The following is a 16,912-nucleotide window of genomic DNA, read 5'->3' as shown; positions in this document are numbered from 1 at the left end:
AGGAAGTGCAAGAAGTAATCATTGGGAATTTCCTGTGTGAAATATTTGGAGTGTTTTTTAAATGCCCAGGCAAAGCATTCCTCAATGTGGGGCAGATCCTTTGGGCAAAATCTCGCCACCCACAATTTGCAGATGATTAGCTTTGGACTGTCAGATTTTGTTTTGTGTTTATGATCTGCCCCGGTGACTTTTTACATCTGTTTGGCATATCTGATAATTTGCTTGGTTCCAAAACCAAGCAGCGTGTCTGCCAGGCACCTGCAACATTATCAGAGATATGGGATAATTTCAAATTTGGCTCAGGAGTTCAGAAAAAATTACATCGCTGTGAAAAATTAACCATGGAAAATGTCAACCTCTAGGTAGTTGGATGTTTCCTGACAGTTCCCTCTATCGCTTGCCCAGAAAAAGGATTATCTTCTTGCTAACAGAAGTCCATAAACTTTTTCATGATAACGTAAACCTTATAATGCTGAAGTTTATACTGTTTGAGATATGATAGTATGACTTTTGGCATGCACAGTATCCAAGTTGTATGAATATTTGCAGCAGTTAGGATGCATATGTGAATTGTGCGTGTGATGCTAGAGCTCTCCACTGCAGGCTGTACGTTCCTCTGCCATGTTGTCTCATTTCATAGTAAGATATGTCTTTACCCACAGCCGAATATATTTTCCTTTCAGATTGCGTTATTGGATTCTCCAACAGCTTTAAGTATGGAGGAGAAGCTTCAACAGAATGAAGCTAGAGTAAGTAGTATAATGTTGTGCGTATTCCTTTTGGTACAGAAATGTCACTTCAAATTAATTCACCAATTGCATAAATTACATTGAATTTCCATCAGAGATAGCGACCATTTGATTCAACTGTGTAAAATATAGTTGCTCTCCCATTGCGTTTAAACAGGAGACTAAGACCAAGTGTGATCCACATTTGAAGCAGGATTGGAGGATGTGGGATAATTTGGCCAGAGGTGTAAATATAATCTAGTCTCCATTTCAAATCCATCCATTTTGTCATAACTTGATTTTATATTTTTCCAACTCTTCATCTTACGAAAAACACAAACAACATAATTTGTGACTATGATCCAATATTCCTTTCCAATAAAATGCAAGTTAAAAGTTACAATAGGGCACTCTCGCACCTGCGTACTCTTTCACGCCCTCGTACTCTCTCTCTCGCCCTCGCGCACTGGCTCTTGCCTGCCGCCCACAAGTTTTCACGCCGGGTGCCCGGTCTGCTGCCCCGCACCTGACCAGTCGCCCACCCTCCTCTTAGGCACTGGCCCCCTCTCATGCGCCACCCCCCCCCACTAGTGCCAACCCTCCTATGCGCCCCTCTCGCACAATACCCCGATAATTTTTATTTCATCTGCATTGTAATTAAATTCACAATTTTTAAGCACACCCTGTTCTGAATTAAAATGAATCTCAAACCAGCGTTCCACATCATTATGATTTTAAAACTCTGTTACGGCTGTGATTTTATTGTTCCGAAATCAACTATTAAACAACTCTTTGTGGGTGCGGGATGTTCTCCTGAACTTTTTGCACTTGTTCTGTGATTTTGTTTTTAATAAATGCTATATTTAGCACTGATTTCAGGTTACCTGGCTTGGTCACTGAAATAACAGGGCTGCTATAGAGTATCTTCTAACAGCTGTTTCACAAAGAGTTCCAGGGGAAACCTGTTTCTCCCTAGCTGTTCTGCATCTGTGGGAAGTAGATTGTGGTGCTGAGAAAATATTTTTATGTCTGAAAAGTTTCTTTTGTTACCTGATAGGTAGAGGAACTGACCAAAGAATGGACAAATAAATGGAACGAAACGCAAAATATCCTTAAGGTAGGTCTACCATGAAGCATTTTGCTTTTTGCCTGTGGTAAGTGCATAAGCAGGTGATTGCCTGAATAATATTCATACATTTAATGACAAAAGAATTCTGATATTTTGCTATGAAATTTAAGGAGTTTACCCAACAATGAATTAAATTAACTCTTAGTTGAATCTGGCACTGAGCTTCAACCCACATGTAACATGTGTAAGTCAGAATTTAATGAGGGAAACTCAGGGGGCCTGACTTCTGGAACTAAATCTAGCGATACTCCACCAACATGATCTCTGGGAATCCCAAGGGAATTAAATCCCCAATGGGCAGTGAGAACCCTGCTGCCGGAATAGCTGGCTCCATGGAGGGCATTTAATTACAGGACATCCCCCCACAACCCCCCTGGACTCAAATCCCGATCCCCCCCATCCCCCAACAACCACGCAGGGCACCCTCGGTCCGATCGCGCTTGCAGAAAATGCCAGCTTTGCACCTTGGCAATGCCAACCTGGCAGTGCCTGTGCCAGCTGGCAATGCCATCTGGGCACCACCCTGCCCAAAGGGCATGCAGCTCTAGGGACGTACGATTCCCTGGCAGACCCCCAGGAGTGCCGTTCCCCGTTTGTGGGGACCAGTGCTGAACGGCTCTTGCCTGAGGTCTCTTGAGGGCGAAAGGGATGAATCCCAAAGCCTTGGGTACCTCGCGAATCTGCAGATTAGAGTGAGACTACCTGCTGCGCTCTAATACGCAGATTTGCCAAAAAGTGATCCTGCCACAATGGGCGGGGTTTGCATCGCAATGTCTCACAAGATTGCGTTGGATCTTGCGAGCCGGTTAGATCCTGGGAATGGGGTCTCCCGGCTTTTATTGGCCACACTGCGCCGCAGTGAGCTGCTTTTCCGCGCAGCGTGGTCATTGGATCGCACCCCTTGTTTTTATAGCTTTAATTGCACATCTTTTTGAGATATTCAATAACAGTCTGAAAATAATATCACTTCTACTCCGTACTTGGATTACAGCTTTATTCAAAATATATTTGTAGTAACCTATGTTGAAGGTATTAGCCAGCTGAACCAAGCAAATAAGTGTTAAAATTCAGCTTATTTGTGTGAGGTTTTTCGAAGCATTAAGTGTCACTGTTACTCAACTACTCACTATCTGCCATAATTTGTTGAAGATCAATAAAATGGTTATTTTCTTTTTAATTCTTGAGATTTGGGTGTCACTGGCTAGGCCACCGTGATGTCCGAACCTTCTTTCCCCTGAGAAGGTGTTGATGCGTCACCACCTTGAACAGCTGTAGTCCATGTGATGTAGATACTGCCACAGTTATGTAAGGGAGGGTTTTGACCCAGTGACAGAGAGTAGAGTAGAGAAATACAGGACAGAACAGGCCCTTCGGCCCACGATGTTGCGCCGAACTTTTGTCGTAGGTTAATCATAGAATTTTGGACAATTTTTCATGGCCAATCCACCCAACCTGCACATCTTTGGACTGTGGGAGGAAACCGGAGTACCCGGAGGAAACCCACGCAGTCACGGGGAGGATGTGCAGACTCCACACAGACAGTGACCAAGTCAAAATCAAACTTGGGACCCTGGAGCTGTGAAGCAATTGTGCTATCCACAATGCTACCGTGCTGACCATGAAATAATGGTTAAAAACATTTGACGTGTTGTGTTCCCTGCACCTGCGTAAATGGAACTCTGAGATAATAAATTGTTGCTTCGAAAGTTGAAAGCTCAGTTTTATAAATCACGTGAAATCATGTAAATACTGACCTCAGTTTTTAATGTCTCATCCAAAACGGTGGCACCTCCCAATAGTAGAGCATTTCCGTGGTACTGCACTGGATTGTCAGACTGGGTCATGTCCTCGGGTCTCTCAAATTGGATGTGAATTCATTACCCTCACTCACATGTGGGCAATTACGGGGAGCTAAGGCAGACACATTTGGAAAAAAACATTACAATGCATTTTACAATATCCTGAGTTATGTACTGTATCATTAACTGAAATGGTAATTACTTGTAGAGAGAAAATTGGAGCGCTAATAACTAGTTGTTTAATCAGTGTGTGCAAATGAGGTAAGCTTCGCAGATTAATAGAAATGACGGCGTTGGCCATAAAATGTTTAATTTCAAGTTGCACACTGTTCCTGATGTTTTCCTTCAAGCATTCATTTAATAAATTGCTTGCTTATGAATTTTTGATTAGCATTTGGAGAAAAATGTGTGGGGAATCTACTGCGGGTGCTAGAAATTTGAAATAAAAAAAGTACTGGAAATAGTCAGTCGGTCAAGCAGCCTCTGTGGAGAGAGAACAGAGTTAAAGTTTCAGGACAAGATGATCTTTTATCAGAATTTTGAAAAGGCCATGCCCAGATTAATGGATTTCTAGAGGTTTGGGCTTTTTGCGTTTCAAATGTAACATGAAACTAAGACTCCATCTGTCCCTTCAGATGAATGTAAAAGATCTTGTCGCTCTGTTGAGGAAGAGCCAAGGGAACGCTCCATGGTATTTTGGCCAATGTTTACCCCTCAACCAACATCACTAAAAGTGGGCTACCTGTTCATTTTCCAGTTCTGTTTGTGGGAGATTGTTGTGTGCAAATTGGTTGGCATGTTCCCTACATGTGGGCTATTACGGGGAGCTAAGGCAGACACATTTGGGGATAAAAACATTACAATGCAGTTTATAATATCCTGAGTTATGTACTTTATCATTAACTGAAATGGTAATTACTTGTAAAGAACAGTATGATTCTATGAAACATGAAGACATTATGCTAAACCGTATAGAACCTTGGTTAGACTAGGGCTGGATTCTCCACTGTCTGGATTCTCCGTTGCACTGGCAGCCCGGGATTTCCCGAAGGCGTGGGACTGCCCAAAATGGGAAAGCCCATTGGTCAACTGGCGAGATGGAGAATCCCGGGGGTGCGCCATTGGGGGCTGAAAAATCTGGTGCGGCTTGACAGAAGAAAATCCCACCCTGTGTTCTTCCACCAGTGGAGAATTGCAACCGATTTCTGATCCCCCTGGGAGCGCAAATCGGGAAGTAATTCTGTATCCCTTGCCGTGCAAATTTATAGATGGCGAGGAATACAAGGGAATCCCGCTATGAGATTGCCATTTCGACGGGTGGCTTGATAGCGAAATCCCGAGGCTGACCACCTTCCACAAACCAGCTGCAGCCTTGATTCTTTCTTCTCCTTTCATGGATGAGTGACTCTTAAGTGGTGAAACCCCAATGTGGTGAAACCCCACCGGGGCTGGTTTAGCACAGGGCTAAATCGCTGGCTTTGAAAGCAGACCAAGGCAGGCCAGCAGCGCGGTTCAATTCCTGCACCAGCCTCCCCGAACAGGCGCTGGAATGTGGCGACTAGGGGCTTTTCACAGTAACTTCATTTGAAGCCTACTTGTGACAATAAGCGATTTTCATTTCATGTTTGCAAACATCAACCACATCAAAGAGTGCGAAGTGCATTGCAATCACGCGTAAGGAGTGGTGGGCAGGTATTGCGTTGTGGGGGGTGAGGTAGGGTGTGTCTCAGATGGACTGAGGGAAACTCTCCTAAGGAGTTACTCCCTTGGCCCACCACCTCAGGGCCACGCTGGTAAATACCAGAAGTGAGTCGCACCCACGTGACCCTTGGCCCAGGGGACCAGAGAATAAGAGGGCTGGGGACTCTGGTGCTGGGACTGCTAAAGAGATGCAAATGGGTTATTCAGACCCATTTGTATTTGTTTAAATCCTCCCACTGGCGCGCAGCCGTGAACCTCGATCCCACTGCCATTGGCGGGATCTGAGCTTTGCTTTTGGATCGGCGCCCCAATTTTGCCCGGTTTTCCGACCCATTAGGAAATCCGCTTTGTGCATCCCGGGACGGAGAATCCAGCCCAGAGTGTATCGACTTGTGGCAAACAACAAAACTGAGGGTCATCAATAAAGCCTGGACATCACCAGGGGTAACCTGCTTACTCAGTGGCGAGGGTGTATTGAAGCAAATAGTTGTATGGTTTAGCTATCTCTGCCGAGATAAATGTTGGCAGAATATGGGTGATGCCGACAGAACTAAAGCACAACTCAAAGTGAAACTTCAAAAGCAGATGGGAGAGGGGAATAGAGTGTTCGACTGTTAGAGTTAGATGAGGAAGGATGTGTGAATGCATCAACGGAGCGTAAAATATCAGCATAGACATGTTGGGCTGAATGACTTGTTAATGTTCGGCATATTCTGTGTAATTAGGACTTTATACCTAAGTTCTGGAAGTGCATGTATAAATGCAAGATTTTATTTGCATTTCTGCGAGTCAAATGTAGACTCCGGTTGGCGGGATGTTTAAAGATGATGGATCATGGATGCAATCATGGCAAAGGCCTTCAAAGTGCAGGGAAAGCAGAGGGATTTCGGCAGGCCATTCCCAAGGACAAGGAACTAGTGGCTGGAAAACTTGCCATTGTTGATGGAACGGACGAAGCTGAGAATAATGAGTGCGTGACCCTGTCAGGCATCTCTGGTTGATGTTAAAGATCCCATGGCACTGGGACGGCGGCGCTGAGGACCCAGGTTCAAATCCCGTCCCTGGGTCACTGTCCGTGTGGAGTTTGCACATTCTCCCCGTGTCTGCATGGGTTTCACACCCACAACCCAAAGATGTGCAGGCCAGGTGGATTAGCCATGCTAAATTGCCCCTTAATTGGAAGAAAAATAATTGGGTACTCTAAATTTAAAAAAAAAACGAAAAAAGAAAATCCTGTGCACAGTTTCAAAAAAAAGCAGGAGAGTTCCCCTTGTGTTCACGCTAAATTTACCTCTTGATCAACATCACAAAATACAGGTTATCTGGTCATTATCACATTGTTGTGCGTGAGAGTTTGCTGTGTGCAAATTGGCTCCTGTGTTTCCTACATAACAGTGATTAGCACTATTGCCTCACAGCGCCAGGGTCCGGCTTTGGAGTGACTGTGGAGTTTGCACATTCTTCCCATATCTGCATGGGTTTCTTCCGGATGCTCCGGTTTCCTCCCACAGTCCAAAGATATGCAGGTTAGGTAGATTGGCCTTGCTAAATTGCCCCTTAGTGTACAAGGATGAGCAAGTTAGGTGGGGGGGGGCCTGGATGGGGTGCTCATTCAGCGTGTTGCTGCAGACTCGATGGACAGGTGGCCTCCTTCTGTACTGTGGGAATTTTGCAATTCTATGATTACAGCAGTGGCTACACTTCAGAAGTAGTTAATTGGCTGTAAATCATTTTGGAACCTCTGATGGTCATGAAGGTGCTGTATGAATATAAGTCTTTTTTCAAGCGTAAGATGGATTATAATTATAACTGCACTTGTTGCTTCCTGTTCTTCCATGGATGAGTGTAGCTCCAACAATAGTCGGGAAGCTCTGCACCACAAACATTCACTCCTTCCATCACTGACAAACAGTAGCAGCCGTGTGTACCATCTACAAGTGCACTGCAGGAACTCACCAAGGCTCCTTAGGTAGCACCTTTCAAACCCACAACCGTGACCATCTGGGAGGACAAGGTCAACAGACAAATGGGAACGTCACCTTCTAGAAATTTTCCTTCAAGTAACTCACCATCATCACTTGGAAATATTTTGCCATTTTTGTCATTGTCGCTGGGTCAAGCTCCTGGTACTCCCTCTCAACAACACACTAAGCGTACCTACACCACATGGACTGCAGTAGTTCAAAAAGGCAGCTCACCATCACCTTAAGGGCAATAAGTGATGGGCAATAAATGCTGGCCTAGCCAGCGATGCCCACATCCCATGAAGGAATTCAAAAAAACATAGCCACACTTCCTATTATGTATGTATAGTAATGTTTGTTCACAAATGACTTTTCCAGATATAACCCACTAAGATTAATTTTGATTCCTCTGTGCTCATGTAGACAGATCCACCTTGCCTCTTTCATAACTCATTCACTTGTAGCATGGTGCCTATGGTATTGGGCTAGTATTTCAGTGTGCATGGTCCAGTCCTCCTTTGTCACTCAACCCATGTCCTCTTCTTTCCTGTTGAATCAGAAATTTGTTCATTCTCTTTATGCAAAGTTCAGAAAACAGATTATTTCCAGTTGATGTAACAGTATCCACTTGTTAACGTAATTATACAAATCTGAATATATTCAGATTGCACCGGTATGCTCATTAATTAAAAAAATCTTAACTAATGTCTTGCGGAGGCGTCTTTCTTGCCACCGATCTTATTTTGTAATGGGTAAATCCCCATGCTGCGTAGACCTCTCTGCAGGTGTCAGTTATGTAGGTTAAAAACCGCCACCTCAATTTGTTTCTCATTTTGAATGCCCCCTCCTCTCATAGCACTTCAGAGGCTGTTAATTACTGAAATAGATGTAGATGTTGAAATTGATTCAATTCCTAGAGAAACATTTGACCTGATGTGAGACAAGAGAAAAATACTGAAACTGCTGGAAATCTGAACTAAAAACAAAATGGTGGAAATGGTTATCGGGTCTGGCAGCATTTGTGGAAAGAGAAATTGAGTTAGCATTTCAGGTCGGTGAACCTTCGTCAGAAGTTCTGACCTAAAATGAGATCTAGTTTTTAAAAGGTAACCAGGCCATTATGCAATGTGCTGTACAGTACTTCACAAAACATGCTGCTAATGCAATAATGTTATGTTCCTGACAACAAAATACCCTCTAATTATTTTTGGGATTGCGTGACGATTTGTTTAAATATGCGGCCATATTAATATTTTTGCGGAGTTGGGAGTACATGGTAATTTAAACTGCCGACTTGCGCAAGGTCTGGATGAGAATTTTCATGTTGTTACGTGGGTTAAAGGGAAGATTGCCAAACAGACCAAGTATTTAGAGATGTGTGGAAAATTTGCTATCTGTTTAGAAATGCCGCTATTCGTTGATTCAAAGAAAATAATTTTTAATTTTTGTGAGTTGTTAATACCATTTATACCTAAAATATATTTCAGCAGAATATTTCCCAAGGGTTAAAGCTTTTGTATAAAAATATTGTAAGAAAGCACCACTTGATTTTTAAAAAATTAAATGCTTTTAAAATATATTAAGCCAGATTTGTAATTTTCTTGTACAACTTTGGGGTTGGAAATTTACATCCATATTGCAGCGGGAGGGGCTGTCCAATTCTGCCCAGTGACTTATTTTATAAACTTAGTTATTATTTTTTAGATGCTGCAGCCACCTTTTAAATTGACATACATTTCCAAAGTATTATTGATACCTATGTGGTTTTAGTACCCCAGCACTGGCTTTGATTGTGATGAGCTATTTACAGAAAACTTTGGTTTTCTTAATCTAACTTCTAACAGATTCTCTAATGGGTTCCTATGATGAATGAGGGTGATATAGCCGAAAGCATTGGTAAAGGTAAAATGCTTCTGAAGAAAATGTGCTTTTCTAGGCCTTCGGGGTTGTATTGTTGATCTCATTTTGTTAATACACAGTGCTTATTCAAAAAAAATCCCACTTGTAAAGAGTGGTGAGGTATTGTAACCGTATCTGAAAACAATCCATTAACACGCATGGGAAAAGTCATCAGTCATTGTAGAAGTTCATTGACACATCGCTAGGTTGTAAGATTTTTGCCAACTCTCATTGTGCAACATCTTGTCAAAGCTGGATTTATTTTCAAGGAAGCAGCCCTTTTTTGTACAAGTAACACAAATGTTTGGTAAGTCAGTGGTTTGAGTCTGTAGTTTGATTTCCATTTGAACCTAGCGTGACATGTGTTTCAGATCCAAAATCTCTCAAGCTACAGTTGATTAATTCCCTAGATGTATGAGACCAATTAACATCTTTGTTGGATGCAGGTTATCTGTTACCAGTGTCGCTATGATGAAGTAGAATTTACATTTGTTTTGACATTCACCAAGATAAAGAGACGTGTACATCAGTGTATGACGTACTTTTATTTGATCTATTGATTCATATTCAGTTGTCTCATTTTATTTTCTGATTTTACATTGATACATTGTTATGTGTGAATGTCTGTGCAAAGTATGATTGGGGAACTGATTGCTGGTTGAATGCTGCAGATGTTCAGTGTTTGAAATACAGTAGAGAATAAATGCCATTACCTTCAATCATTAAGCATACAAGACTGTATTTGCTGGTAAACAATTAGAGATGTGGTAAAGTTGCAACTCTTGGACCTTTTTGAAAGCCTGAAAAAATGTGGTTCTAAATTGCTTGAATAATTAGTGTACACACCCATGTCCTAATTAGAGTATTCATCATTAATGTAAAAAAAATAATTTACAGGGGCTCACTGACTCAAACATCATTTGGAGCATTTCACACTGTGCACAGTTAGACTTTACCCTGCTAGGGGTGCTTGTAAAAAAAAAAGCCCTTTTTAAAAGAAAGAAGAAGTACCCTAGCGTCTTTTATTTATTTATGCTTCAGCCAAACCCTGAAACTGATCTCTACTCCTTCATTTCGTTTTGTGCCTGTGGGACCTTGCCATGTACAAAATTGGCTTCTCCATTTGTTTACGTAATAAGTGACTACCCTAACACAAACCTACACCATCGCAGCTCACTGTCTTAGTCTGCAGCAAATGCCATGTCAGTATACAGTTCCTGACGACACATGTGATGTTTAAGACAGAGTTGATCATCAAGGCACCAACCATCATCTCCGGGGATGGAAGGCTGTCAAAGAAAGTTACCGTCCTTCAATCGCAATGATTCGGCAATAAGATGGTTTGATTGCCAAAGGTTATGAAAGATGCTAGATCAATATACATTCTTTCTTTACTTGATTGCTTTTGCTTAGCATATCTCAGATGTCATTGTCCTGGTAAAATTGTTTCACATGTTTATCATGTGAACAGAAACATATTGTAATGGAGGAGCCCACGTTCAATGGCTATGAACTGAACTATACTGTGAAGAAAAATCTTTATATAACATATTAGACAATCTGTCATTTAAACGTTCCCATCATAGTTAAGATGCCATCTCAACTCCTTTGATTTTTGCTATATTCACATATCAATATCTTTTTTCTTCAAACTGTACATTTTCTATTCATAGCAAATTCACATTCAATGACATTACCATTGCTGAACTTCCCCACTGTCAGCATTCTGGGGATTACCATTGACCAGAAACTAAACTGGATGAGCCGTATAAATACTGTGGATACAAGAGGAGGTCAGAGACTAGGAATCTTGTGGCAAGTAAATCACCACCTGACTCCTCAAAACCTGTCCATCTACAAGTCACAAGTCAGGTGTGTGATGGAAAAAGCTGTACTTGCCTGGATACTTGCAGCTCTAACAACACTCGAGAAGCTTGACGCCCTCCAGGACAAAGCAGTCTGTCTGATTGAGCTCCCATCCACAAACATTCAATCCCTTCACAACCAACATACAGTGGCAGCAGTGTGTACCATCTACAAGATGCACTGCAGAAACTCACCAAGGCTCCTTAGGCAGCACAGACAAGGGCAGCAGTCACATTGGAACAGCACAAAGTTACTCACCATTGTGACTTTGAAATATATTACTATTCCTTCACAGTCACTGGGTCAAAATCCCTCCCGAACAGCACTGTGGGGACTGACAGGGATTACAGCGGCTCAAGGAGACGTTTTCTCAAGGGCATTAGGGATGGGCAATAAATACTGGCCAACCCAGCGATGCCCACATCCCGTAAAAGAAAAGAAAAAAAATTAACCACTGCAAAAGGGAAAATGTTGTAATCTTTCCTTGCTTCAATCGGAAAAATCAAAGCTCCAAAACCTAAGATTTGGCTCCTCACTCTGCCACTGGATCCTCGACTTTCTGACCTAGACCACAATCAGTAAGGATCAACAACAACTCCTCCTCTACTATACTCCCTATACACCCACAACTGCATGGAAAAAATTGACTCCAACTCCATCTACACGTTTGTTGACGTCACAACCATAGTGGGTCAGATCTCGAACAATAACGAGTCAGAATACAGGAGGGAGATAGAGAACTTAGTGGAGTGGTGTAACGACAAAACTCTCTCCCTTAATGCCAGCAAAACTAAGAGCTGGTCATTAATGTCAGAAAGTAAAGTACTGTACACACACCAGTCTGCATCAATGGGGCCGATGTGGAGATGGTCAACAGCTTCAAATTCCTAGGTGTGCACATCACCAAAAATCTGTCCTGGTCCACCCACGTCAACGCTACAACCAAGAAAGTACAACAGCACCTATATTCCCGAATGAAACTAAGAAAATTTGGCATGTCCACATTGACTCTTACCAACTTTTATGGGTGTATCATAGAAAGCATCTTATCTGGCTGCATCACAGCCTGGTATGGCAACTGCTCGGTCCAAGACTGCAAGAAACTTCAGAGAGTTATGAACACCGTCCAGTCCATCACACAAACCCGCCTCCCATCCATTGACTCTATCTACACCTCCCTCTGCCTTAGGAAAGCGGGCAGCATAATCAAAGACTCCTCCCACCCGGCTCACTCACTCTTCCAACCTTCCAACTTCTTCCATCGGGCAGGGAATACAGAAGTCTGAGAACACGCGCTAACAGATTCAAAAACAGCTTCTTCTCCGCTGTTACCAGACTCCTAAACACCCTCTTATGGACTGACCTGATTAATATTACACTCTTCTTCACCCAATGCCGGTGTCTATGTATTTACATTGTGCACCTTGTGTCGCCCTATTATGTATTTTCTTTTCATGAGCATATGATCTGTTTGAGCTGCACACAGAAAAATACTTTTCACTTTACCTCTGTACATGTGACAATAAACAAATCCAATAAATAAATCCAATCCAAAGTATTTTAATATGTTCTACATGTTACTTGAAATTCAGTGCAAAATACAATCAGCTGGCTTTAATAAAGCCAACTTGGTCATTCATAACATCACAGACATATTTCCTATAAATAATCAATACCTGTGTGGGAGTAAGCTATTGTCAGTTACGGCCAGATCTTGACTAGTAAGAAAATTGCAACAATTTACGTCTTTTACAAGTATTTTTGTCCAGTTTTATGTTTCTGTTGTATTATACAAATACAATTAAGTGCTATAGTCATTAGAAGGAAATTATGATCACTCTCTGATTCTCTTTCTCCTTTTTCTTTCACCTCTTTCCCTTTTTGAGTGAATAGCTTGCTGTTGAGCACGAGGTCAGGTTCACCAAGATGAGGAGACGTGTGGATGTGGAGAAAGCACAGCTCATTTTGAACAAATGTTTAATATATATTTAACATTGCCATATCTCCATTGGTGTTGCTTGTGGTTAGATTGCAGTTATCGTACGAACCTACTTACGAACATGTGAATTAGGATCCGGAGGAGGTCACTCAGCCCCTCGAGTCTGCTCTGCCATTCAATATGATCATGGCTGAGGTAACCTCAGCTCCATACTCCTGCCTACCCCCAGTAACCTTTCACCACCTTGCTCATCAAGAATCAATCTACATCTACCTTAAAAATATACAAAGTCTCTGCTTCCAGTGTTATTTGAGGAAGAGGTTCCAAAGAGATGCAACATTCTGAGAGGGGGGAAAAAAGCCCTGGTACAATGAAGGGTTATGGAATGCTGAAATGTCATTTGTATGTGGCACTGACAGGATTTGAAAAGAAGTTTGTAAATCGCAAATCTTAAAACACCCTGTGAATACTCAAAACTTGCTGTCGGGCATTAACAAAGTACCTATTGGTACAGGTGCATGTTTTCTTTTGCTATAACTTGCTAGCGGTCTACTCTGGTGATGTTTCTGGAAACCTGCATGGTCTTTAAGCTCTGGGTTCTCACATAGACTTAAGCCTCCAAAGGTGAGCATTTTGTACAAGTGTTCCCATTGAAGTAAGACATATGGTACAGTTCGGTTTGAGTTGTTCTCTTGTAGCTTCTGTCGTGCATTTGAGATTTCAGATTTGGTTGTTATCTTTTGGCTAGGATGTTCCATCTCAGTTGAGCTCTGGTGCATGTTATTTTATGAATATGAAATTTGAATCCCAGCGGCATTTACTTGGGTGAATAGCACCGAGTAAAACTTTGTTTATGATTTTGCTAATAGTTACATGTGACAAAGGAAGCACAATGTGCCAGCTGGAAAATGGGCCCTGTCGTAGAATTATTATATTAAATAGTCACTCTGTTTTGCAAATAATAATTGTCTAGTTTCTAACAGTCAATCTTCATTCTTATTATTTTAGGAAGAAACATTAGCTCTTCGAAAAGAAGGAATCGGTGTGGTTTTGGACTCCGAGTTACCTCATTTGATTGGTATTGATGATGACTTGCTAAGTACAGGAATTATTTTGTATCACCTTAAGGTAAGGATGATTTGTGTAACCTAGGCAGTGTAATTTTGATCTCTGAGCAGATCAAATACAGCTTTATTTTAAAGAAGGTTGTAAGTAATCAATGTATTTTGCTACAATGCTAGTTCACTTGAGCCTGGGTCCTTGGTGCTGTGAGGCAGTAGTGCTTAGCACTCTGCCACTATGAATTGTTGGTTGATCAGTTTGACCTGCTTTAATTGGGAATCCTAATAGCTACATTTATTGCAAATAGATAATGCATCACACATATTGATTTTATATTCTTGCTTTTAATAAACCTTGGTTGCTCCAGGTCTAAGAGTGTAGAATAGTCTGATGTTTTGCTACAGTTAACACCTCAATCATTGTCTTGAGTTTTATTTTTTAATAGCAAATTACCTCTCTTTCTTTACTAGGAGGGCAAAACCTATGTTGGACGTGAAGATGCCACTACTGAGCAAGACATTGGTTAGTAAATCTATTCCTCTTGCTCCCTTGTGTGGGCAGCACGGTAGTATAGTGATGAGCACTATCGCTTCACAGCCCCAGGATCCCAGGTTCAATTCCCGGCTTGGGTCACTGTCTGTGGGGATTCTGCATGTTCTCCCTGTGTCTGCGTGGGTTTCCTCCGGGTGCTCCGGTTTCCTCCCAGAAGTCCTGAAAGACAGGCTGTTAGGTAATTTGGACATTCTGAATTCTCCCTCGGTGTAGCCGAACAAGTGCTGGAATGTGACGACTAGGAGTTTTTCACGGTAACTTCATTGCAGTGTTAATATAAGCCTACTTGTGACAATAAAGATTATTATTATTATTATAAGTTCCAAATCCTCAGGAATTCCTACCACCTCCTCTTCCTTATCAATGTACTGTCATTTGATACATTAACATGTTGCCCTTTGCTGACATTATTCAGAAGTGTAGCCTCGGGTTCCATGTATACTGGCGCCTGAGTGTATTGCACCAGCTCTCTTGACCCCTCCAGTGTCACTCATTTGGCACCATGTTCATCTGGCATTCAGTCTTAATGAACAGAAATTGCCCCCAACTAAATATTGATATCATTGTCACTGCCACAAACTCCATTCTTTTGTCACTGACTCAATTCTTCGCCCTGGCAACACTGGAGCAGACTGTTCACAACCTTTGTGTTGTATTTGACCCCAAGTTGAGCTCCTGACCACACATGGACGCGGATCTCCCTATTTCATAATATCCACACTTGCCTCAACTCACATGCTGCTAAAATACTTACCAATGCCTCTAACACTTGACTATTCCAATGATGTCCAGATAAAAGTAAATTATTGCGGATGCTGGAATTTGAAACCAAAGAGAAAATGCTGGAAAATCTCAGCAGGTCTGGCAGCATCTGTAGAAAATAACTAACGTTTCGAGTCCAGAAGACCCTTTGTCAAAGCTAACAGACAGAGAAAGTGGGAAATATTTATACTGTGGAGTGAGAATGAAAGATGAGTCATAGCCACAGAAACCCAGGGAAACGGGGTGCTAATAGCCACACAAACCATGGGAAAGAGTGCTAACGGCAGCCCCAGAGAGAACAAAAGATGTGAAAGGCCAAACAACAGAGAAACTTATATTAGTGGGTAAACTGTGACAGATGTAGATGTGGGGGAAGGGGAGAAAGGGTAAGGAAAGGTGGATAAGGTGGGGGGGTGGTTAAATATATATAAAAAAAGACGAGAGAAAGAAATGGTAAAAGACAGTTAGAATGAAATGGGATGAAAACAAATGGGTCGAGCGGTAGAGCTAATCATCTGAAGTTGTTGAATTTGTGTTGAGACCAGAAGGCTGTAGCATGCCTAACCGGAAGACGAGATGTTGTTCCTCCAGTTTGCGTGAGCTTCACTGGAACATTGCAGCAGGCCAAGGACAGGCATGTGGGCATGGGAGCAGGGTCTTTTTTTAAAATGGCAAGCAACGGGAAGGTCAGGGTCCTGAATGCGCATAGACAGAAGGTGCTCAGCAAAGCGATCACCCAGTCTGCATTTGGTCTCTCCGATATAGAGGAGACCACATTGGGAGCAACAAATGCTCCCTGGATCAGATTGAAAGAGGTGCAAGTGAAACACTGCTTAACCTGGAATGAGTGTTTTGGGCCTGGGATGTTAAGCATCCTGGGATGTTAAGCTGTTCAGACTGGCCTCCAATCTTCCATCTCTATATAAACTATGCTGTCTGTGTTCTAACTTGCACCATGTTGTATGGAGCATCACCTGTGAACTCACCAACCTACTTTGGCTTCTGGTGTGGCAATGCCTCAATTTTCAAAATGTTTATCCTTGCTTTCAAATTCCCCCCGTAACAATGCCTGCCCTCGTCCCAATTGCACTGTCCCTTATCCCTCTCATCTCCTCCAGTTTTACAGCCATCCAAGATTTCTAATTTTAGCTTTTTGTGCCTCTCCGATTTTAAATACATCACCAGTCGTGGCCATACCTTCAGATGTCTGGACCGTAAACTCTGGGATGCCACCCGTTAAACTCTGCAACTTCTATGTGAAAGGTGCTATATTAATAGAAGATGCTGTTCTAATCTGTCTAACATATATGCGCATGCTGATGGCCTTCAACTCTACCTACCCCTCTTCCACTTCTCCACGTTTCTCCACTACCCCTGTGGATTTATCCTACTTGTTCGAGCATCCAATCATGGGTGAAGTATAATTATTTCTAACTTGGTATTAAGAAGATGAAAGCCTTGCTCATCCTTTTCTAAACTTCAGCATTCTGTTCAACCATAAATTATGCTTC

At 42.1% G+C, this 16,912-nt stretch overlaps 1 protein-coding gene across 3 annotated transcripts in view; it reads left to right on the top strand.

Annotated features, from left to right (window-relative positions):
* The window catches only part of kif16ba (kinesin family member 16Ba), a 218,944-nt gene that overhangs the window by 71,214 nt on the left and 130,818 nt on the right, over positions 1-16,912 (top strand). For all 3 annotated transcript variants that reach the window (XM_038807007.1, XM_038807021.1, XM_038807017.1), the window contains 4 exons: positions 684-749; positions 1,786-1,845; positions 14,034-14,153; positions 14,558-14,609. In XM_038807007.1, coding sequence (XP_038662935.1) covers positions 684-749; positions 1,786-1,845; positions 14,034-14,153; positions 14,558-14,609 — 298 coding nt within the window. The remainder of the gene's footprint in view (positions 1-683; positions 750-1,785; positions 1,846-14,033; positions 14,154-14,557; positions 14,610-16,912) is intronic.

This window comes from Scyliorhinus canicula, chromosome 1 (assembly GCF_902713615.1).
Source record: "Scyliorhinus canicula chromosome 1, sScyCan1.1, whole genome shotgun sequence".
NCBI lineage: Eukaryota > Metazoa > Chordata > Chondrichthyes > Carcharhiniformes > Scyliorhinidae > Scyliorhinus > Scyliorhinus canicula.
This window is presented reverse-complemented; position numbering and strand designations above follow the sequence as displayed.